At 51.4% G+C, this 24,639-nt stretch overlaps 1 protein-coding gene across 2 annotated transcripts in view; it reads right to left on the bottom strand.

The window, feature by feature from the left end:
- Positions 1–3,579: 3,579 nt before the first annotated feature.
- The window catches only part of ITGAL (integrin subunit alpha L), a 59,570-nt gene continuing 38,510 nt past the window's right edge, over positions 3,580–24,639 (bottom strand). The window contains exons 20-32 of one of the 2 annotated variants that reach the window (XM_029948168.1): positions 21,342–21,398; positions 21,175–21,248; positions 20,691–20,832; positions 17,752–17,862; positions 17,359–17,438; positions 17,172–17,258; positions 15,147–15,222; positions 9,656–9,769; positions 9,339–9,395; positions 9,138–9,236; positions 8,628–8,723; positions 7,812–7,922; positions 3,580–6,288 (exon numbers count right to left, since the gene is read on the bottom strand). In XM_029948168.1, coding sequence (XP_029804028.1) covers positions 6,115–6,288; positions 7,812–7,922; positions 8,628–8,723; positions 9,138–9,236; positions 9,339–9,395; positions 9,656–9,769; positions 15,147–15,222; positions 17,172–17,258; positions 17,359–17,438; positions 17,752–17,862; positions 20,691–20,832; positions 21,175–21,248; positions 21,342–21,398 — 1,278 coding nt within the window. In that variant the 3' untranslated portion in view covers positions 3,580–6,114. Of the gene's footprint in view, positions 6,289–7,811; positions 7,923–8,627; positions 8,724–9,137; positions 9,237–9,338; positions 9,407–9,655; positions 9,770–15,146; positions 15,223–17,171; positions 17,259–17,358; positions 17,439–17,751; positions 17,863–20,690; positions 20,833–21,174; positions 21,249–21,341; positions 21,399–24,639 lie in introns of those variants that run through there. The other variant, XM_029948169.1, reaches the window with a different exon arrangement.

Genomic DNA, 24,639 nt, shown 5'->3' with positions numbered 1-24,639 from the left:
CTTGTCCTTAGAATGTGTGTATGGACAGTGCCCTGGGCAGTGGGAGACACTCGGTGGTAACTACACACAGCCAGTGAAGCCATAGGGCCTTGTCTGGGAAGTGCTTTTATCCATCTTAAACCGGAATCTTATAATCCAATGCTCTGGAGACATGACCTGCCCATACTGTCCCAAGTTCATGTCTCATGCTTTGAATCCTACACAAACACAGAGGGGGCTCTGTGTGAGAGGCGTGAGAAAGCCTTCAACTTTGTGGGATATCCCTCTTACCAAACACAGAGGGTCTCGTCTGTCCTGAGACCAGAGAAGAGGCCCTGTTTTCATCCAGCACAGAGCCTGTGTTCCATCTCTCTCTGGCTCCCAGCATCTAGCTGTGCCATCCCCCTCGCCTCTCCCCAGCTGGAACCTCTAACGGTCACTTTTGCGGATCCTGAGTGACCAGACCCGCAGGGAGCCTGTATGGTTCTGATCCTGCCTGTAGGGGGCGCCTATGGGACCAAATGTGAGGATTGGACAACTCTACCCTTTAAGACCCGCCCACCTGGGGCACCTGGGTGGCTCAGTTGGTTAAGTGTATGACTCTTGATTTGGCTCAGTTCTTGATCTCATGGCTTGTGAGATAAGAGTGCCATATCCGGCTCTGAGCTGACCTTGTGGAGCCTGACACCCACCCGCCTCCCGCCCAGGCTGGGCCTGATTTGCCACAGCTGCCTCTTTTGGAACCCCTGGACCTACTGGGATCACCCTGCTCCCACTCCCTTTATCTTACTTTTCTCTCCTATCTGAGGCTCAGCCCTGCTAAACACTTGACTCTTAGGGAAAGATGAGGAGTCGGTGCTGTGGGTGAGCCTGGGGCGTCCCGGGGTGTGGCCTGCCTTGACCTTAGCTGAGTAGGACAGGTGACACTGGAGATGAATGCCTGTAAGGGCCTGATGGTCCTGCAAAGGATTTCCATCCTTTTTTTCACGGGTAAGGAAAAAATGAGTTCGAGGAGCTATGACCTTCTCGAAGTCACTGCATGGATAACAGGCACAAGAGACATTCAGACCGCATCTACTGGGCTTCACTGGCCCCCAGCAGCTCGGCCACATAGGCAGGTGAGGAATCCTCACTCTAGAAATGGTCTTGGGCCTCAGAATCCTCACCTCACCCCTACCCCATGCCCATCCTCAGGGCCTTATAACTTGTCAAAAGCAAGTAACTTCTCTAATCACATTTCAGTTCAGCCTCTTATGTTCTGCAAGCTCTGGAAGGAGACTTAGAGATTATGTAGGTCAATACAGTTTGGTTGTGTTTAGTGTTTTCCTAAAGTTTTATTTTTGGAAGTAGAACATTATTATTCTTTTTTTTCTTTATTTTTTTTCCTGTTTTTTATTTTTGAGAGATGGAGAGAAACAGCCGAGCAGGGGAAGGTCAGAGAAAGAGGGAGACACAGAATCTGAAACAGGCTCCAGGCTCTGAGCTAGCTGTCAGCACAGAGCCCGACGCAGGGCTCGAACCCACAAACCGTGAGATCATGACCTGAGCTGAAGCCGGACACTTAACCAACTGAGCCACCCAGGTGCCCCCGAACATTATTTTTCAAGTAAAATCTCTTGGTCTTTTAAAGACCTTTCTAAACTTTATGCACATTTTTGCAGAAATCCTACCACACATAATTTCCAATATTAAATAAAACACTCCAACTCCCACAGTTAATATAGTTCATATATATAACTACATATGTTAAATAGAACTCCATTTGACCACCTGACATATTACATTTATAGACATTTACTTTATTTAAAAAATTTTTTTTAGATCTTAATTTGAGAGAGAGTGAGCGAGAAAGAGAGGAACAGAGAGAGAGGGAGACACAGATTCCAAACTACGGGTTCATGAGCTGAGCTGAAGTCGGATGCCCAACCCACTGAGCCACCCAGGGGCCCCTATAGACATTGACTTTAACATTTATTTCAATTATACAATTTAATTTTCATATTTTGGAGTTGGTTTTCTTTTTCAACTCCCAAACATATCTGTAGGCCATTGAAGGCTGAGAGGCCCTGGGCACGATGCCCGTGTGCCTAATTGATAAGGCAGCCTGAATGCTTTTTATATTAAAGCAGATCAAGTGGGTACCCAGCTGCTCAGCCCCCACTGCTGTCTTCCCCATGGCAGCTCCTGAGGTACCTTCAGATCCCGGGTGGGGCCGGCCAAACCCAGAAAGGGTATGCATCTTTCCCAAGGTCACGGTGAAGGACTACAACTCCAAAACTAGGTCATTTGACTTCCAGTCTAGTGTGCCACTTTTACCATATCATCCTGTACACCTTAACTATTTTTTAATGTTTATTTATTTTGAGAGAGAGAGAGAGTGTTAGCATGCACGAGCAGGGGAGGAGCATAGAGAGAGGGAGAGAGAGAATCCCAAGCAGGCTCAGCACTGCCAGGGCAGAGCCCAATGTGGGGCTTGATCAATGAACCGAATTGTGAGATCATGAACATAGCCGAAATCAAGAGTTGGATGCTTAACCAATTGAGCCACCCAGGTGCCCCTAAACCATTTTTAAAAAAGTAATCTCTACGTCCAATGTGAAGCGTGAACTCACAACCCCAAGATCGAGTCGTGTACCCCACTGACTGAGCCAGCCAGGCGCCCACAACAAAACCATTCCTATCCACCACTTTTTATCAAGCAGTTAGGTGCTGGCAACAGTTTGCAAGTGTTATTTCATGTTCACGACAGCTCTGAGGTATATACAGTTATTATTCCCATTTTACAGATGAAGAAATGAGTCCCAAAGAGGTTAGGTACTTGCCCTGCATGGCAGTTACGAAGCAGCAGTGCCTGGACTCCAACCATGGTCTGACTAGGTTTTGACTCTTTTCCTAAGGAGACTAAGATGTTACTTTTTCACTTTGTGCCATGAGGATGGTGTTTTCAAGAGGAGGTGGCATGACATGTGATCACATATGTCATCATTCTGACAGCTTGTGGGGGGTGTGGGCTGGGTGTCCTTATGTGTTATATTTTTCACCATTTTAATTAAAAAGTTTTTTTTTACATTTATTTATTTTTGAGAGACAGAGAGAGACAGATCATGAGTGGGGGAAGGGCAGACAGAGAGGGAGACACAGAGTCCCATGCAGGCTCCAGCTCTGGGCTGTCAGCACAGAGCCCGATGCGGGGCTCAAACTCACTGACTGCAAGATCATGACCTGAGCTGAAGTTGGACGCTTAACCGACTGAGCCACCCAGGTGCCCCTCTCCATTTAAATTTCTAATTGGATAAACACCAATAAATATAACCCATATAAACAAAAGCTCTTTGGGGATCTTTAATTTTTAAGAGTATAAAAGGGTTCTGAGACCAAAACACGTGAGGGCCACTGAATCAAACGCTTACTTGTGCCAGCCCTGATAAGGGGTCAGTGTTGGAACACAAGGGAGCAAAGACTGAATCCTTCCTTCTAGAACCTCCTAGTCTTGAGGGAGGAGCCCAGACAATGAGTGCTACGTGTTCCAATGAGGTATACAACGTGGAGATTAAATGGGTCACTTTGTCCAGGAACGAGGGGATGAAAAAAGCTGTGAAGTGCTTTGAAGTAGGAAGATTTTATTTATTTTTTACTTTTAAAAAATATTTTATTTTTAAGTAATCTCCACACGCAACAGGGGGTTCGAATTCACAACACCGAAACGAAGAGTCGCATGCTCCACCGACTGAGCCAACCAGGCTCATCAGGAAGATTTTAAAGGCTAGAGAAGAGGTGAACTGGGCAGGGGGAACAGCATGTGCAAAGGCACAGAGACGGGGAAGGACGTATAGGTATTTGAAAACAGGGGCTGAAGCTCGTTGGGAAATAGATTCCTGGGTGTGATGAAGGCAGCGCTGTTCCTGACACCGACCTTCCAGACTTTCTCGTTTCCAGCCTGAATGAAAATACTCACTTTTTGTTTACGTGTCACGGAGTGTCTATCACTGAGGTAAGAGGATCTTCTCCATCACTCTCTAACCTAACCTGCTATCCTGCTTTATTTTCTTCACAACACCCTCACCATCTGGAATCACATTTCTACTTTATAACCAGTTTCCCAGTGGGGCCACGGAGTCCTGAGGTCAGGGACTTCTCTGTGCTTTTCATCACCACGCCCTCAGGGCACAGCACAGGGCCCGACACAAAGCTCTCAGGAAATGCGGCAAGAATTAATAGACGTCATGAGACCTAGAGATAATTTGATGTCCTTTTAGCAGTTCTGTGATATTCCTTCTTCTTCTTCTTCTCCTTCTTCTTGCCTTCCCTGGGAAATGGGCCTCGCACCTTCCTTCCTCAGGTCTTCCTTCTGAGGAGCCATGGGGCTGGCCCAGAAGGGTGCTGATGAAGCTGAAGAGACAGGCAGGCTTTTGAAAGACTGTTCTGGGCCTCATGCGCTCGAGAAAGAATGTTCGCTTACTCCCCTGCAGGCGGAAGGGAGCCATCGAAGGGCACCGCTTGGGAGGCCAAATGTTGCTTTTCAGCTCCCAGTGCTGGACCCGGAGCTGGCCTGAGAATTACTCCATCCCCCGACCCCCATCCTACTGACCACAGAGGGGGGCAGTGGTGAGCCCCCATCTCTCCTAACGCCGAGGGCCTCAGGGTCAGGCCCTACCAATTGTTGCTTAAAAAAAAAAAAGCCACGGAGGGTCTGTTCTCACACTTAAATGTCAGTGCGTCATGCAGGTCAGTCTCTGAGGGTTGGCATAACTAATGAGAAGAGAAGAAACGAAAAGAGAAGGAAAGAAAAGACAAAAGAAAAGAAGAGAAGAGAAAAGAAAAGAAAGAAAAGAGAAAAGCAAAAAGCAAAGAGCTGACTGTTTGGGTCTCCCTTAGAGAAAGGTTTGTGAAGGAAATGTCCATCTAATTGAGCCAGGCCAGAATGTGGCACCGGCATGGGAACATCACAAACTGGACAGATTCTCACATGTACTGGGCACACACACGCAGGCCGGGTGCACAGACACGGCCCGCCGGCTTGAGCGCGCAGCCTCCCAGTGGGGGCCGCGGCAGTGGGGGTGTGATGAGTCCTGAGGGGGGCTGTGGAGCAAGGAGGCAGGCGCCTGGGGAAGACCTTGAAGGGTGGAGATGCCACGGGCCCACCCACCCTTTCAACAGGCACCCTCACTAGGTTCAGTGAAACCATGTCAAGCACCTACTGTGTCTGGCTCTGTGATGTCACCAAGGGATCCTAAGGTGAACATGACAGGTAGGGTCCCTACTCTCGCGGAGTTTGATGTTTAATTTGAGAGACAAATATTAAGTAACAATCTGATCTGTACGATGAGGGGCAAGTGGAACACGGGAACCCACTTGGGTTGGGGTTGGGGGCGGTCCTGAGGCAGTTATACGTGCGTGAGCTGGGAGAGTCAGCCAGGAAAAGGGCTGGGGTGGAATGTTCCAGGCAGAGGGAGCAGTCTGGGTGAAGGCAGTGAGACAGGAAGGAGCTTGGCTAGCCAGAAAGGCCAGTGTAATCGGAGCCTAGAAAGAGAGGTGGAGAGTCTGGGGAGGAGGCCAGGAAGGCAACAGGGGCCCGATTCTGCGTTGGCATGTTGAGGCTGTCCCGCAGACTGTGGAAGGCGTATTAGGGAACTCGGTCTTTAGCCAAAGGGTTTGCAGCACCAATGTAGTGACACAGATTGATTTGCTCTCTGGCAGCAGAACGGAAGGCTGAACTGGACTCTGGGCAGGAGAGAGTGAAGGATGAGGTTCTGGGAGTCTGAGCCTCTGGGGACGCCCAAGGGCAGATGGGTGTGAGAGTGGGAATGTCACTAGGTCCTGAGATGACAGTTTTTCCAAATTTAGATCAGACAGTCTCTTCCAGGGGAGGATACTAAGAAGGGCTGGGGGAAGCCAGGACCAGCTGATAATTACAAGGCCTCACCTCCATAGCCTTCCTGGCCCATCCCTCATGGAGCCTTGCCATGAACCTGCAAAGCAGGCGGGCAGGAGTGAGCTCCATGTACAAGACAGTGACACTGGGGCCCAGGTGGGGGCAGAAACTTGCCCAAAGACACACAGTGAAACGAAGGTTGAGGCAGAATGGTTCGAAGCACCTTCAGTCCAGTCCTGGGTCCTCTGCATCGGGCCTGGGCCTCAGTCTTTGTCATTTCCATCCTGGGCCGCCTCCTCCTGGAGCGGCTCCAGGCAGCCGGGATCCCCACCCTCTTCCTTGGGCTCTGGCTGCCCAGACTGTTCTCCAGCGATTCCATTTGAAGCGTCTCCAGTGGCTTCCATCTTCTCCTTGAGGTTCCGTTTGAAGAAGCCGAGCTGGAGGGAGACAAAAATTGAGTGAGCCCCGAAGTCCATGGAACACTCTGGACTAGTCAGCCTCAGCAAAACATAAAAGCACCCTTAATGTTGATGAGTCACACATGTCACACAGACGCGTGGTATCTGCCCCTAGGGATAGGACTGGGGTATCTGCCACATCCAGCTCCTGGAAATGGGTTAAAAAGCTGTACGCTTAACAGTGTGTTCCTTAGGCTCATCAAAATGTCATGTAGCAATATTTTAGGTGGGCGATTGGACAATAGCCAGGAATACTAATAGCAAGAGCCTGCACTTTCACAGAGCTTAGCACGTGCCTGCTTTCTCTGTTGAAAGCTCAAAACATGTATGTTCTTTGGCTCAGCCATTCCAGCTCCAGGAATTAATTTTTTAAAATGTTTATCTGTTTATTTTGAGACACAGAGAGAGAATCCCAAGCAGGCTCTGTGCCATCCATGAGGAGCCCGCCACGGGGGCTCAATCACACAAGCCATGAGCTCATGACCTGAGCTGAAATCTAGAGGCAGACCCTTAACTGATGGAGCCACCCAGGCACCCCACCAGGAATTAATTCTAAAGAAGATCTGGACAGGTGTGCAAAGAGGTGGGTAACAAAAGCCCTTTTCAGTCCCTGTCTGGAGTAGGTATGAATTACCAACAAGCTAAACGCTCATCAGTGGGGATCTCGTTTAAATGAAAGGCAGGGCGCCCAGACGCAGGAAAGCAGCCAGGTGAAAAAGCAAGAGGTAGATCTGATTGTGGGCACACACAGAGACATCAAGATGTCATATCCAGTGGGAAACATGAGCTCCCAAGCAGTATATATGGTCTTATTCCATTTACGTTTTCTACACATAGACACAGACACTGACTTTTCTCTCTGTCTCTTTCGTGCTCATACATAGACAGATGTTTACACAACAAAATCAGAGCCTGGAAGAATAGAAACAAAATGGGTGCTAACGGCACCCCTCTGGGGGGATGCAACAGGGAGAAATTGATTTTCTGGGTTGTTTTCCGGAGTATTTGAGGTTTTTATATGGAACATCTGACCTCTGGCACTCATCACCCGGCTACTCCTCCTTCAAATCCCAATTCAAATGCCTCCTCTCCTGGGAAGCCTTCCCAGACTCCCCCAGCCTAAGTGAGGCTCCAACACACAGGCCCTTGAGTGGAGCCCTTGGCAGGTGTGTTCCTGTCTGCCTCCCCCATTAGACGGTGAGCTCCCCAAAGGCAATGCTTGTGGTACGTGCCTCTGTGTCCCAGTGCCTGGTCCGTGAGGCGTGGGAGGACCCTCCTTCCCTGGGTCCCCAATCCTGGCTCTGCCAGTGCTCAGTGGGGGCTGGGGGGAAAGTCTCATTTGCTCTTTGGGCCTCAAAAGTCTTAACTGCAGGAGGAGGGAGAGGCTGAGGACACTTCTAGCATCAATGCTCCGTGATCTTTGTACTCTCTGCCCTGACTCCTGTGACTACCCCCCCTTCCCCTAGCCTGACTAGGGGCCCATTACCCCCAGGAGTTCCCACCTTGTAGAGCACCCCGAAAATCACCAGGAACAACAACAGCCCCCCAGTGCTGCTCAGCACGTAGACGTAGAGCATGTCCTTCTCATATACAATGTCAACCTTCATGATGACCTGGAGGACAAGGAGAAAAGGGACTGTAGGAAGAAGCCTTCCCACCTTTAACTTTCTTGTGAATGGTCGGGTCTTAGCAATTTCTGGTCGGGATTGTTTCCTGACGCCACCAGTCTCTGGCCCAGACACTTCTCTCCAGGGAACACCCCCGCGCCACCACCAGAATGAACTGGCGAACTTGCACGGGGCCCACCCTATGCCTGTAGATGGCTTCCCTTCGTCCCAGAATCTCAACTTAGCATGCCAAGCTTCCAGAGTCCGGCTCGTGCTTACCTTGTTAGGTGCAGCTTCCCTGCAACTGCTGGGAGCTTCCTGCTCTTCAACCTGCCTCACCTGCCCGCTCAGCTGGGTGACCTGGGTCCCCAGCGCTCACGACCCTCTGCTTAGAGCACTTTCCCATCATGCTCAGAGTGGGTGGGTATGGGATGGGTGCCCTTGGCTGAGCTGCCATCAAGCTGATCTCCACCTGATACAGCTCAAGACAGGTGACCTTGTGGTCCGCTTGCCCGCCAGTGGGGGTGGGGAGCTCCTGGTGTCCACTAAGGCCTTCGCCAAGGCTGATGGCTCTGACGACGCGGAAGCTCTTCCTTGTGCTGAGCCCAGACCTCCCACGTGGCTCTCCCACTTCTCGCTCTAGCTCTTCTAGCTCCTCAGACCCCTCTGCTGACCTCGGTTTCCGGGGCTTCTGAGGAGGCAGAGACATACCTGGGCCTGGGAGGCATTGCTCCCATACAGGTGGAAATGCTTGCTGCTGTTGAAGGAGACGGAGAGGGAGCTGCAGAGGCTGAGCATGGAGGGCGCCTGTGGGAGGGTGGGGGAGGGGTCAGGCCAGGGACAACAAAGGCTGGAACCCACCGACGTCTGCACCCCACCTCGACTCAGCGTGGAGGAGCTGAGGAGTATGGGTCCCAGTGGGGTGCGCCACGGCCACCATGTTCTCGACCGTGGCGTCCCAATGGGCCACTCCCCACTGCTGGGAGGAGATTTTCCCTACAGAGAGCCCAGAAGAACCATCCGTAGGCCCATGAACACAGCCCTGCACGTTTCAAACAAATCATGGTTCTCTTTCATCCACCACTGTGTACATATCAGGGCTTTTCATCAAGGTGGTAAAGAAAAATGCAGGAAGACCAAGTGGTGGGGAATCCCAGTCCCCACCCCTGGAGGTCCCCCCACCCGGCCCCGACTACAGCGTCTGCGGCCAGCAGGTGCTACCTTGATCTCCCCCACCAGCTCCACGGTCCCGGTCACTTGGACGAGGATCTCCTGCTTGAACACAAGTGGGCAGCGGAACTTGGCTCCGGGCAAACAAGGCTGCCAGGAATGGAGAGAGCAGGGGTCAGAGAGGACTGTCTTCCCAGCACACCCACACCCCGCCGGCCCTGGCTCCGACTTCTGAGCCCGTGCCGCCCCCACCTCAGTCGTACTGGGCAGCCTCTCCACATCCTCATGGTGGCAGGTCACAGGAGGATCCTAGGAACGGTCTTCAGTTAGTCCAGAGCAGAGAGGGAACACCGGCACCTTAAGGCCAGAACCTGGCTTCCTCCCCACTCCCTCCCCATCCTCCCCCATGTGTGGCCTCCTGGTTCCCTCCCACTGGCTCCTGGCGGATTCAGAAATCACTGAGCCCAACGGGATTCATCCACCCTCACTCCTTTCCCACACATCTGCACCCCCTTATGAGTCATCCCCATGGACCTAGGTGCCTTTCCCTCCTCTGGGCGGGTACTCACCATCTGCACACTCCACTTGTGTATGATGGACCCCGAGACATGTGGCCCTGGCACCCCAATCAAGGCCTCCAGTGGGGGCACGTTGTGGTCGTAGACAGAAGGCTCAATCCTTACCTAGGACAGAGGACGAGGAGCTGCAGAGCCTTAAATGCCAGCCACCCCCCAACTGCCACTCCAGACGCAACCGTCACAGGCTGAGGCCTGAGAACCGGCAGCAGGCAATAACCTCACTGGCCCATCTTCAAAGCCTTACAGTGTGGGGTACGGGTGCCTCCGTACTTTTTCACCGGGGCAAACCCTGGCACATCCAGCGATGTACTGCTCAAATACGATTTCCGGAAGGTCTGGCTGACTCCTCAAGGGCAGGGCAGCTCCCCCTTGTGTGTTCCCACAGACCCCACATCACGCACAGGACAGCAATGTTTCTGCTTGTGTCTCCACTAGACTGTGTGCTTCCAGAGGGCAGCAGCTGTGGCTAATTTCCCTTGCAATTCCTTGCTGCCTGACACCCTACCTAGTTTTTTGAATGAATGACATTTAACAAGGATAGATGCAAAAATTATTTTCATGAGGCAGGTTGGGAAAGCCTCCTTTGGCCAAGGGCCTTGGTTTAACAAACATTTCTGGGGGGACTTTGGGGGGCTCAGTCGGTTATGCACCCGACTTCAGCTCAGGTCATGATCTCACAGTTTGTGAGTTCAAGCCCCGCGTCGGGCTTTGTGCTGATAGCTCAGAGCCTGGAGCCTGCTTCGGATTCTGTATCTCTGTATCTCTCTGTCTCTCTCCTACTCATACTTTGTCTCTCTCCATCTCAAACATAAAAACATTTAAAAATTAAAAAAAGAGAACCATTTCCTGAGTACCTTTCATATGAAAGAGCCGGGGCACCTGGGTGGTGTCTGTTAGGTGTCCGACTCTTGGTTTTGGCTCAGGTCATGATTTCATGGTTCATGGGATCAAGCCTGAGTCAGGCTCCACCACACAGTATAGAGCCTGCTTGGGATTCTCTCTCTCTCTCTCTCTCTCTCTCTCTCTGCCCCTCCCCAACTCGTGCTCTCTCTCTCTCTCAAAATCAATAGATAAACTTAAAAAGGAAAAAAAGGACGAGCTGTCTGTGCTAGGGCTGGAAGACGCAGATATGGATAAGAAAGGAACACAGATGTAGCACCAATGAGCATCACAGGGAGGTCAAGAAGGGAATCAGATGTCCAGTTTGAGAGGTTCTATCATTTATTCCCTCAACGAACATTTGTGGACACATGAAACATACCAGTCGAATTAATTTTAAAAGGTCTAATGTCAGAGGCAGCATTTAAATTTAACTGTGAAAGGGAGAGAGGAGTCGAACAGATGAAGACGGGGAAAGGCATCCAGAGAGAGAAAATGTGGGGAGTCAGTGCAGTGCCGGGGAGCGAGCGTGATGCGGCCGGAGGTGCGGTTCCTGGCACGGAGAGACAGCAGGTGCGTCTGGAAGGAGACCTGGGGTGAGACTGTGCGCCCAGAAGACCTAAGGGCAAGCGATCAGGGGACCCTCAACGAGGCAGTGGCGAGTCAGAGCAGGCAGCTGAGGGGGCGGGGGCTCCAGGGAGACTCTCTGACTCCAGGCCCAGAATGGACAGAAGTGGGGAAGGCAGGCTGAGGTCCACGCTGGGCGCCTGTGCCAATGGTCCGGTTGCAAGAAGACGGGGTCCTGGGTCTGAGCAGTGGCGGGGGCAAAAGAGAGAAGAGAATCCAGAACGGAAGTTGAAGAGGCAGGGGGCCCAGGCACAGAGGAAGGAGAAGTTCACCCAGACTTAGAAGTTTTGCTTAAGGAAAAGGGTGCTTTTGAGGGATTCTCAGCAAAGCGGAGGTGATGCTGGCTTAGGGCGAAATGATACATTTGGTGTAGAACATGTTGAGACAAAGCATCAAGAGGAACAATTGCACTCCTAGGCATATGGCCAAGAGGAATGGCTGATGGGTGGATAAATCAAATGCCGCCTCCCTTACCATGGAAGAGTATCTGGCAAAGAAGCGCTGACACACGCTCCAAAGTGGATGAACCCTGACGACACTACTAACTGAAAGAAGCCAGTCACAAAAGACCACATCCTGTAGGATTCCTCCTCTACATAACATCCAGAACAGGCCAATCTATGGATAAAGATGAAAGTTGTGGTTGCCAGGAGCTGTGGGGGGAGGAGGGAGGAAGGGAGAGTGACTGCAAACGGGTACAGGGCTTCTTTTTGGAAAAATAAAAATCTTCTAAAATTATATAGCGGTGATGGTCACCCAACTTTATGGATACACTAAGAGCCACTGAACTGTATACTTTTATTTTTTTATTTAAAAAAAAAATCTTTTTTTTTAAATAAAAAAAAAGAAAAAACAATCTTTTTTAATGTTTACTTATTTTTGAGAGAGAGAGAGAGACAGAGTGTAAGTGGGAGAGGGGCAGAGAGAGAGAGGGAGACACAGAATGTGAAGCAGGCTCCAGGCTCTGAGCTGTCACCACGGAGCCTGACACGAGGCTCGAACTCACTGACTGAGAGATCATGACCTGAACTGAAGTCGGACGCTTCACTGACTGAGCCGCCCAGGTGCCCCTGAACTGTACACTTTTAAAAGCAGGTGAAGGGTCCTGGGTGGCTCAGTCAGTGGAGCGTCTGACTCTTGGTTTTTGGCTGTGGGCGTGGTCTCACGGTTCATGGGTTCGAGCCCTGAGTTGGGCTCTGCACTGACAGCGCAGAGCCTGCTTGGGATTCTCTCTTTCCCCTTCTCTCTGCCCCTCCTTCCTGCTCACGCCCCCACACACTGTCTGTCTCTCAAAATAAATAAATACAACTTAAAAAAAAAAAAAGAACAGTCACCATTTGCCGAACAGTTGGTGGGCTAGGTCTCATGTGCTTCTCACCGAATGCAGGATCTCACATATTTCTCTCGGTCTTTTTGCATGGTGGGCGGTACTGTCGTCCCCATTTCACAGATGGGAGGACTGAAGTTCAAGGAGGTTGATTTGTCTGACACTACTAAGTAGTAGAGCTGGCATGTTAGCCTAGGCTGGGACTCCAGAGACTGGAACCGCCTCGCTCTGTCACCTTCCTTGGATGAGGGTGGTGACAACAGGGGTGAAAGGAGCCACCATTGACTGATCCCTTATGTGTCAAGTGCCATGCAGAGCACTTTCTTCTTCACTCCTCATAACAACCCCATAAAGTAGATGCTATTATCACCCCCATTTTACAGATTGAAAAACCGACACTCAGAGAGGTTAAGTAAACTGCCTGAGGTCACACAGATTTACGCGGCAGAGCTTCAAAAAGACTTCAGCTCTGGCTGAAGCTATACTCCTAACCAGCCAGGGGAGAGGGCAACCATGAGGAAGAAGACCCCGTGGCCCAGTGGTCAAATTCCCATTGGATAACCACGCCCATAGAGCTGACAGTAAACCTGAGCTGACCCGCTTGTGGCGAAAAGGGGCTAATGGGATAGCTTCAGGCAAGAGAGAAGGTTGGCCAGGGTACCTGATGGCTCAGTCATTTAAACCTCTGACTTGGGCTCAGGTCATGATCTCATAGTTTGTGAGTTTGAGCCCTGCATCGGGCTCCGTGTTGTCAGTGCAGAGTCTGCTTGGGATTCTCTCTTTCTCCACCCCTCCTCCATACTCTCTCTCTCTCTCTCAAAAATAAGTCTATAGTAAGGAACAGAGGGAATGATCACCAATGTCCCATGCCATGTTGGGTTTAGTTAAAACAGAGACCACTAGGGGCTTTAGCAAGAGTGGCGTGGCTGCGTGGTGGGTCAGGCGGCGGGGAGCCCGAAGCATAGGTGAAGACGCTGGAGGGTGGTGAGGTGGCATCCAGCCCTGGTGGCCATCCCAAGAGAGAGATACACGGGGCGTGTGTACGGGTGAGGGGAGCTCAAGGGGTTTGAGTTGGCTCCCTGTGGAGTGGCACAAAAATGGAAGCAGGCTTCCACAGGAGCTCGGGAATGTCAAGGCCGCAGCCCAACACCTGCCTCAGCCACTAACAACCTCCACTTTCTGGGCACCACGCCAAGCACTCCGTGGGGAGTAAGTAACCCACTTAAACCTCACAGCACGTGGAAGTTCTCATTCCAAATGCCATTTGTCACAGCAGGGAGCTGAGGCATGGACAGTCAAGCCCTTGGCCCAAGGTCACGCAGAGCTCGAGTGGTAGAGTCGGGGTTTGGATCCAAGCCTGTCGAAGCCTTTCCCACTATTCCGGTGGTAAAAGGAACTGGTCTGCCAACCTCCCTAGGGAACCCAGAGCCACCCCAGTGAACAGCACTAGAAACCAAGGCGACTGGCCATTCTCAATGCAAATGGGCATCTGACTCTCCTCCATTGTCACATCTAGGTGAAATGACTCGGTTTTAAAGGGGCTACCTGCCTGGGGTCCCTTTCCTCCTGGGATCCTGCCCCAGTCTGCCCTGATACCAGTGCAGCCTTGGGTGAGACAGTGTCTCTTTGGGGCCTCCGTTTCCTTCCCGGGAAAACGAGAATTCTCTTGGCTTGGTCAGTGTCTGCCCCTCTCTCAGAGGTTACCTCTAAAAAAGCCTTAGACTCCTCGAGGTTTAGACTCAGGGGCTGGCTTCCCTCTTCTTTGTCCCCATAAACAAAGATGCTATCACAGCACAGAGCATATGGCATGAAAAGTGACACATCGTTAACTCAGAGGTTAAACACATGGATGGGGGCATTCCAATATGTGCTTGGATCTGACCTTTCTTATTAGCTGTGTGACCTGGCAAGTTACTCGACCTCTCTGTGCTGTGGATTTCTCATCTGTAAAGTGCCAGTGGCAAGGCCTCTACCCTGTGGGGCTCTTGCGGGCTGGTGTGAGAATCACAGGGGGCTCGCATATATGAAGCACCAGGCACAGATCTTGGGTTGGGTGAGCGGTCGGGGCCCTGATTTACTTACTGCCGCCCTGGCACCTAGCAAAGTACCTAAACTAGAACAGTGGCTCGTTAAACGGGTGAATGAAAAACTAGGTTCTCTCTCAGAGCGCTTCTCCCAAGGGCTGCGATCCCACAGACCATCCGTCCATTGGTGAAAGGAGCCACTGAGTGTGCTGCTGCCGGAAGTGCCTGAATGGAGGAGGGAGGCTCTACAGAAGGGATCGTAGGGGGGTGCCTGGGTGGCTCAGTCGGTTAAGCCTCATGCTTTGGCTCAGGTCATGATCTCAAGGTTCATAGGTTCGAGCCCCGCGTTGGGCTCTGTGCTGACAGCTAGCTCAGAGCCAGGAGCCTGCTTCAGATTCTGTATCTCCCTCTCTCTCTGACCCTCCCCTGCTCACGTTGTCTCTTGCAGATAAATAAAAAACATTAAAAAAAATTTTTTTTTAAAGAAAGGATGGTAGGATGAGGTGGAGAGCACTGGATTTGCTGAGGACGGGGCCGTGGCCGGCTGGTCTCTGCAGCTGCGGTCCTCAGGACGGGGCTGACAGCTGTGTGACCCAGAAGGGCCTTTTCACATGGGGGCTCATACCTGGTAGATGTGTTTGACGTGGTGGACCTTGGGACCCTTGGGGGTGAAGCTGACATACAGTGTGGAGTTTTCCTTGCTGTGGAGAGAGAAGAGCAGAAGTAGAAAGTGGAGAAGACAACAGCCCAGTTTCCAGAAGAGCACGGGCCCGGGCGGAGTAAGCCTCTGCGTTGTCAGGCAGCGATCACATAGGCAGGATGACACAGGCCGCCACGGTGGCGGGCCAGGGCTGGAACCCAGGTGAATGTGCCTTTGGAGCTGTGTTCTCCCTGTTCCATGGGATCCCCCCTACCCCTGCCACGAGGTCTCCACTGTCCTCTGAGTTCTTCATGTCCTGCATAACAGCACAGCCTCTGCCTTCCTCTCCACCCCATCCTTCCAGTGACCTTCTTACATCACTGTCTGATCCTGCCAGCACCTATTCAGAATCCACCAGTGGCTTCCTGTTGCCAATGAGGGTCAAGTCCAAAGCCCCCCATGTCCAGACCTGTCCACTTCCCAGTCTGCCTGCTCACTGGGCCCCACACATACTGTTCCCTGGGCCTGCACACTCCCTACTCTTCTTTAAAACATTTTTTTATTTTTTAATTTTTTAAAAATAATTTTTTATGTTTTTTAAATTTATTTTTGGGAGATAGAGAGAGACAGCACAAGCACGGGAGGGTCAGAGAGAGAGGGAGACACAGAATCTGAAGCAGGCTCCAGGCTCTGAGCTAGCTGCCAGCACAGAGCCTGACGCGGGGCTTGAACCCACAAACCGTGAGATCATGACCTGAGGCAAAGCTGGTCGCTCAACCGACTGAACCACCCAGGTGCCCCTAAAAAAATTTTTTTAATGTTTTTATTTATTATTGAGATAGTTATTTATTATTGAGATAGAAACAGAGCATGAGTGGGGGAGGGGCAGAGAGAGAGGAAGGCACAGAATCTGAAGCAGGCTCCAGGCTCTGAACTGTCAGCACAGAGCACGACACGTGGCTTGAACCCACGAACCGTGAGATCATGACCTGAGCCAAAGTTGGCCACTTAACCGACTGAGCCACCCAGGCGCCCCACTCCCTACTCTTCAAATCCACCCCATTGCTTACTGCTTCCTTTGCCTGGGCCATTCTCCCCACTGAGGCTATCCTTCCTCTTTCTTGGCCCTTATCTGATCCCCTTACTCTCCAGACCCCAGTTCAAGCCCTACTTCCTCCAATGAACCCTCCCATCTTTCCTCAAGCCACAACATCTTTCCTGGCTCTAATTTCATGCGACACTTCAGACAATATCATTGTATCTGGCATTTGCGTTCAAAAGCCCAGAGACCTTGGCTCAATCCTTGTCCCTGTCCTCACTGAGTCAAGCTGAGAAAGTCCCTATGCTTCTCTGGCTTCGCCCTCTTTTCTGTAAATGAGAAAATCCAACAAGTCGTCCCCACGGGCCCCCCTGCTACAACCTTCTGAGACATGCAGGTTCTGTGTGCGCACAAGGTTGGCCTCCCCCACCTGACTATGAGTTCTCAGTGGGCAAGGGTCACTGTGAACAACTTTCTCCTCGTCTCCGCCAGCATGTCTGGCCCCCAGGATGGGAGGGCAGCCAGCACAGGGTTTTGGAGTCGGACAGACCTAAGTTCGGGGGCTGGCATCAGTGCTTCCTGGCTATACGCCTCTGGATGGGCTCCTCCCTTCTCTGAGTCCGTCTGTTCATCAGTCAAATGGAGACACTCGACTGCCTCACATGCTGAAAGCTCAGGGGAAGCCCCAGCTGCGCAGTGGCAGTGCCTTCGGCACAGCGTCTGATGTGAGGTCAGCATTTGTGGTGCCTTTTCTCCCACCAGTAAACCGTTGATCTGACTCAGAACTCTTAAAGGGCCTCCACTCTTTTGGGTGTTGAAAACTCTTGGGGTTGTGGCCGGAATCAGTTCTAATTACTCCTGGGGGGAGTGGGGCTAGACAGACAAGCAGGGAGCTTTGAGGGAAGGCCCTGGGAGGCCAGGCAGGGAGGCTGAGGATGGAGGCCAGCGCTGGCCGGCTGCTCAGGACTTACTCCTTGGTGAGGATGTTGATGGGGTACAGGACCGGGATGCTGGTGGTGGCAGAGTTGTCCTCCAAGAGGTCTGGTTTCTCATTGTCACTGCGTTGGAGCAAGGCAGAGGGCGGTGTTAGGAGAAGAGCTCGGCCAGGCCCAGGCGGCAGTCCGAGCAGGGGCAGGCATGCGGGCGGGGCCTGCTCACCAGCTCACATTGGCGTGCAGCTCGACCCAGTCCCCCCAGGAGCTGTTCAGCAGCGTGTGGAACATCACCTGGATGGCAACCTGGGAGGGAGGAGACGGGCATGAGGCAGCTCACGGCCCCCACGCCCCACTGCTGTAATAACTGACACCACTGTTACTTATCCCCCAAAATAGGTGTTTTATCCCCACGGCACAGATGAGGACACAAAGTCCCAAATGGTCAAGTCCCACGCATAAGCTCATGAGTAACCCAACCCCAGGTTTGTCTGATTCCAAAGTCCAGGCTGTCATTCCCTTTGGGCGACACCTTCTTTACCATCACCGGCACCCTTCCCTCCCCACGTGAGCTCATAACCCCTTGGTGGCCTGGTGCGTAGGGGCCCGAAGCACTCACCAAACTGCCCGATTTAAAGATCGGAGAGCTCACGTTGCAAGCGAGGGTCCTGGTGGGAAGCTTGGATTCCTCGGAAAGCTCCTCGCAGCTCACAGGTATCTGGATGTGGGGCTGGGCGTGAGAAGAGAAAGAACAAACTTCTCAATGGGCCAGGCCACCAACACTCTGGGGCCACGTTCCCCAGCTGTGTCCCTGCCAGCGCACATTCTCAGAGAGGTGGGGCCAGAGTTTAGTTCAAAGATGTTCACTGCAACAGTATTTATAATCGTGAAAAACTGGAAGGGATCACACAGTTTGAAGAGATAGGAATGGCTCCGCGTGTTGCACAATCACAGGAGGGGACACGGTGAGATCGCAGACACTATGACGACACAGCCAGCAACCATTCTTATTTATTTATTTTTAAGTGTTTATTTATTTGCTTTGACAGAGAAAGAGTGTGCAGGGAAGGGGCAGAGAGAGAGAGAGAGAGAGGCAGTGAGAAACGGTGCTGGCAGTGCAGAGTCTGAAACGGGGCTCCAACTCACAAACTGTGAGATCATGACCTGAGCCAAAATCAAGAGCCAGATGGATGGGGCACCCAGGTGGCTCAGTTGGTTGAGCATCCAGCTTCGGCTCAGGTCATGATCTTGCAGTGAGTGGGTTCGAGCCCTGGGTCAGGCTCTGTGCTGACAGTTCAGAGTCTGGAGCCTGTCTTCAGATTCTGGGTCTCGCTCTCTCTCTGACCGTCCCCTGCTCAAGCTGTCTCTCTCTCTTTCTCAAAAATAAATAAAACATTAAAAAAAAAAAGCCAGATGGTTAACCAACTGAGCCACCCAAGGGTCCTGTGAGCAACCATTTTTAAAATGAGCTTGCTCCTGGGCTGATCAGCCTAAAACCAGTCTTCTTCATCATCTGTGAGGGCAGATTTCAGCCTCAGGTTGGGAATGGAATTAGATAGGGAAATAGAGGCTTGGGGAAGTTCTGTGACTTCCTCAGGTCCCACCACAGGGTAACCTGGCAGAGATCTAGAAAAAATCTGAACATAGGTCTGTCTGACTCCAGATCCAAGTTCTTAATCACTCTGCCAGATGCCTCTTATGGAAGCATGTAATGTGGCTGTATAAAGAATAATTCAAATGTCCACTGACAGAGGACCGGATTGACAAAATATGGTCTATTCATTAGATGGGATATTATTCAGTCTTAAAAAGAAAGAAAAGGCACACATGTTGTCACATGGATGAAACTCACAAGCACTACGCTAAGCAAAGAAGACAAACACAAAAGGACAATACCGTATGATTCTACTTCCATGAAAAATCTAGAATAGGCAAATTCATAGAAACGGAAAGTAGACTAGAGGTTACTAGGGACAGGGAGTGGGGAATGGGTAATTATTGCTTAAAGGAGCTAGAGCTTGTGTTTGAGATGATAGAAAAATTCTGCAAATAGATGATGGATTGCACAATGTTGTGAAAGTATTTAATGCCACGAAATTGTATGCTTAAGAAAGGCTTAAAATGGAAAATCTTCTATTACATATATTTTATCACAATAATTTTTTTAAAACATAGAGGAAAAATAACCATATGGAGAACAAAATGCCAATTAGTTAAGACAAATATAGAATAAATAACTACACAATGTAATTTGTATGTATGTGTACAGGTACACAGAAGGATAAAAGTAGTAACGGCTGAGTTATAGGAGAATAGGTGATTGTCTTCTCTAAACTCTGTGTGATTTCCAACTTTCTGTGGTGATCGTGTATTATTTCTGTGATAATAATTTAAAAAATAAAGTTGTATTTAAAACAACTTAAAAAATTTTTTTAAAATATTTTTATTTATTTTTGAGAGAGAGAGAGAGAGAGAGAGAGAGAGAGAGAGAGAGAGAGAGAGAGAGAGAGAGAGAGAATGTTAGTAGGGAAAGGTTAGAGAGTGAGGGAGACAGAATCTGAAGCAGGCTCCAGGCTCTAAGCTAGCTGTCAGCACAGAGCCTGATGTGGGGCTCGAACCCACGAACCATGAGCTCATGACCTGAGCCAAAGTCGGACGCTTAACCGACTGAGCCACCCAGGTATCCCAAAACAACTTAAAATTTTTTTTTAACTTTATTTATTTACTTTGAGAGAGACAGAGACAGTGCAAGTGGGGGAGGGGCAGAGAAAAAGGGAGAGAGAGAATCCCAACAGGCTCCACATTGCCAGCGTCGAGCCCGGAGCCCGTTGTGGGGTTTGAACTCACGAACCTGTGAGATCATGACCTGAGCCAAAACCAAGAGTCAGACACTTAACCTACTGAGTAACACAGGTGTCCCTAAAACAACTTTTATATACAGGCCAAGAGGTGCCTGGGTGACTCGGTTAAGTTTCCGACTCTCAGTTTGAGCTGAGGTCATGATGGCAGGTTCATAAGATCGAGACCCGAGTCGGGCTCTGCACTGACAGCACAAAGCCTGCTTGGGATTCATTCCCTCTCTCCTTCTCTCTCTGCCACTCCTGTGCTGTGCTCTCTCTCAAAATAAACAAACACTAAAATAAAATAAAATAAACCAATCCAGGCCATCCTGCAAAAACACTTTGGTCACCTTTAGGAGGGAGGGACTTTGAGTTTACTGCATCTATGCATACCTTCTTGGTCACCTGATCCATGAGCCTCTGTCACACTCTCCATTCCACGTGACCCCCTCACTAAGTTTGCAAGAGTCCCCAGCCTCACCGATGGTGGGATCTGAGGCCCACAGAGGGTGAACCTTGTGTCACAGGCACACAGCTGGAGGCTGGTCATCAGGCCGAAAAGCTGGACGTGGCCCTAAAGCTTCTGCATGCCAGCTCCCGCCCACCTCTTCAGGTTGTCTTGTCCACCCCCCCCACCCCCCACCCCCCAGGCTCCTGGAGGGGAGCAGAAGCTGCAGGGACCAGTGTGGCCTTGGGCAGGCCCTGCCTCGGCTCTCACCTCTAACAGCTCCACTTTGCGGAAGGAGAGCCCCTGGGGGAAGCTCAGGCTGAGCTGGACCCAGTAAGCATCTTCTCGAAAGTTGCTCAGTGTCAGCCCCACGGAGAGGCTGGCAGACGGGGTCAGGCGCAGGTCTCCGGATCTGGGGGGCGGGACCAAGGAAAGTTACAGGGGCCAAGATGAAGGAAGCAGGGTCACAGCCAGGGGCTTTCAGGACACAGGGATCTGCCCGGCTAGAAAAACCAAATACACAAAAGCCAGCTCTTGTGCACAGGCTTTAAGCGGTGTGACCTCATCTACTCCTGCCGGGAGTGCACAAAGGACTTGAATTTCTCTGAGAGCGAAGCCCCAGGGGACAGATCTAGTGAGTACAGACAGGGGTCTTCTCACTGGAAGGCACCTGTTCTTTCCAGAACACAGGAGCTGCCTCAGGAAAACACCAGCTGCAACTGGAGGGTGGGAGTTGGGGGGGGGGGAGTCTCACTCTGCAGGCGAGAAGGACAGCCTCAGGTTTGCCTCGCACTCCTTGTCCTCCCCGCAGTTCTTCTCAAAAGGGATCTGAAAGGCCAAGAAGAAAGACTATGAGGCTCAGGCCCTAGACCCAGTGTGGAGGGACCCTGGCCTCTCCCGCTGCCCCTCGTCCCCTCTTACCTCCTTGGTCTCCACGTGCGGTAAGGGTCTCAGGATGGGCTGAATGTCCTCGCCCCGCTGAGCATGGAGTGGTGGGAGGGCCGGGAGACAAGCAGGTTAGCTGAAGCAGCAGCACTCTGGAAGGAGGGCTCAGGGCTTGGGGCTCAGCTGGGCTGCTCCTAGGAGCCAATGGCTGCCCCAGGGGGACTGCCCCCTCCTGACTCGGCCCAAGGCCACCTGCGCAGCCTTCAGGCAGCAGCTCCTCGAGGGAGGCTGAGGCCCAGGGTGTCCATTCTCCTGTACAGGAGATCCTGGCCTTGACAAAGCAGCTCCAAAGCGCCTCCCAGCCCCTCTCCTTCCCCGAGCTCACCTGCCTAGGACTAGCTCTTACTGTGCTTCTCTGTGAACCCCATCTCCCCGCTGAAAAGCTCTCCATCTCTTCTCAGACCAAGGCCAGTGGAATTCCCCCAACATTTCCAGGGCTTCTGCTCCAGGCCAGGCCCTGTTCTGGGCACCAGGTATGCACCCGAGGACAAAAGAGACACACTGCACTGCGTGTGCCCCCCCCCCGCCCCCAATCTGGTGGGACAAATGATGCGGCGGCTTCAAGCGTCTGACAGGACAAGTATAGAGTGTGTTCAGAGCATGTAGAAGTGAATCCTACCCCTCACGTGGGGATCAGGGAAGCTTCCTGAAGAAACGGATCTCAACTGAAATCTAAAGGATGAGCAGGAGAGAGCCAGACAAAGAGAATGGAGAGGGGAAAGAAAGGACAGCCCTACACAAAAGGCCCAAGGCAGGGGTTGTGACTGCGGCAGGAAGATGTTCAGAAGGGCCGCTGTGCTGTGTGTCGGGGGCAGGAGACGGAAGCAGGGTCTAGGTTCCCCTGGGCCTTGCAAGCCACGATCGGGAGTTGGGACTTTATCCTGAGGGTAATGGGGTCATAGAAGTGTTTATGAGTTATAAGCTGAATGTTCTAGAAAGATTCCAGCCTCCACTTCCAGGCCACCTGCCAAATAACCACTGGACTCGAGTTCCGACAGCGTCTGCTGACTGCTCACACGCACCCTCAACAGATTCCTGCGACCCACTAGACTGCAGCCAGTCCCCAAACAGGCATTCTGAGTTTCTGTCTTGCTCAGCTGTCCTTCCACCAGAAGCTAAGCCCGCCTCCCCACTTCCCTTGAATGTACCACTATACCTTTCCTTAGGCTGTTCCCTTCCCTCTGCCTCTCCTCAATCCACCTACCCAAAGGCTACTCATTCTGCAAGATCCAGAACCAATGGCACTCCCCCCAGGCAGCCTTTCTTGTCAAGTCTGAGCTCAGATCTCTTTTTTACCCTGAGTTCCTACTCCACATAGCTTGGCTTAAAAAAAAAATGGGGGCGCCTGGGTGGTGCAGTTGCTTTAGGCTCTTGATCTTGGCTCATGAACTCTCACAGTTCACGAGTTCAAGCCTTGCATCAACTCTGGGCTGATGGTGTGGAGCCTGCTTGGCATTCTGTCTCTCTTTCTCTCTGCCCTTCCCCTGCTTGTGCTCAAGTTCTCTCGCTCGCTCTCTTGAAATAAATAAACTTAAAAATAAATTAGTGTGAATGGCAGAGACTGCTGGCTGTCTCCCTGTATCCTTCCTCACTACCTGTCCTTAAACCAGAGCCTCCACTTTTTATCTCGTCATACGGCCACCTGGACAGGAGACGGCGCTTCTCAGTGCCCCTTCTAGTTAGGTGTGGCCATGTGACCAGTTATGACCAATCAGATGGAAGGATAAGCATCAGGTAGATTTCCAGGAACTACTCTTTTCTTTTTTTTTTAATGTTTACTTATTTTTGAGAGAGACAGACAGACCATGAGTGGGGAAGGAGCAGAGAGAGACACACAGAATCCAAAACAGGTTCCAGGCTCCAAGCTGTCAGCACAGACTGTGAGACCACAGACTGCGAGATCATGACCTGAGCTGAAGTCAGACACTTAACTGACTGCGTCCCTCAGGAACATGGCTTAAAGGGAAGGGGTGTGGTCTTCCACCCTCTCTCATGCTCTGTCTCCCAACACCCACAGCTCTGGCGTCTTTATCGCCTGTGCTCACACTACGCCTGTGCTCACACTACGTCTTCTTTCTGAAGCCCCGCCCCCAACTTCTCTACCTGGGGAATTTAAGGGTCCCATCTTACAGGAGGACTTTCCTCATCCTCCAAACATGTGACATAAGCTTGTACTGCCACCCTGTATCTAATTTTACCACAGCCTTATCACAGCATGTTGTAACTGGTTTTTTTTGTTGTTGTTGTTTTTACTTATTTTTGAGACAGAGAGAGACAGACCACGAGCAGGGAAAGGGCAGGAAGAGAAAGGGAGACACAAAATACGAAGCAGGCTCCAGGCTCCGAGCTGTCAGCACAGAGCCCAATGTGGGGCTCGAACCCACGGACGTGAGATCATGACCTGAGCCACAGTCGGAGGCCCAGTCGACTGAGCCACCCAGGCGCCCCGCATGTTGTAACTGTTGACTCGTCTGGCATCTAGAGCAGACTGTGAACCCCTTCTGGGGAGGGACCCTATTTTATCTACTCCAGTGGAGCTACTGTCCCAAATAGGGCTTAGCACAGGCAGGTGCTCAAACAACTTTCCTTAAGTGCATGATGAGCATCTGGGGGGCGGGGGCTTTAATTTTGATGGGCATGTCACTGTTCTCGTCAAATCCCAGGAGGGTGAGTGTGTTGGGGGGAGTGCTCGGTGCCCTAACGCCAGGCAAAGGGTGCACTTAGCAGTCCCTGCGCTCCGGCTCTGGAAGAGGCCTCACAATGTCAGGGCTTCTTTTATAGATGGGGACACAGTCCCTGAGAGGGAGGGAACCTGCTCACATGCTCATGCCAGGAAAAAACAAACCCACATCTGCTGGGAGCCGCACGGGCCTTGCTGGATGACACGGTCACAGTAAGGAAATGGTAGATGTAGCACGGCTCCTGCCACACGGGTGGAAACTGGCATCTCCTTCCACTGCTCATGTAAAATTAAGCCTGTTGCTATTGATTAGGCCTCACAAGGTTCCAAATCAGACCGATATTCCCCAGATACCTCATGGGAAAAAGCATATAAAGAGGGAGTTAAACAAGGCATTGCAGATGTTTGTGGAAAGGCTCTTCTATTGAGCTTCACAAACTTAAGACAAGGATTATAAAGGGGGTTAAAGAACACATGGATAATGTTTACCCTGGCCCGGAGACAGTAAGCCTAACTTAGGAAATAGAAACAAACAAGAGCCAGGCATAAGCTACTGCGCATACATATGCTAATTGGCGCCCACTGTGAGGATAG

Source organism: Suricata suricatta, chromosome 8, assembly GCF_006229205.1.
Source record: "Suricata suricatta isolate VVHF042 chromosome 8, meerkat_22Aug2017_6uvM2_HiC, whole genome shotgun sequence".
NCBI classification, from domain to species: Eukaryota; Metazoa; Chordata; class Mammalia; order Carnivora; family Herpestidae; genus Suricata; species Suricata suricatta.
Note: the sequence above shows the minus strand (reverse complement) of the source record. Positions and strands in the feature narration are given on the sequence as shown.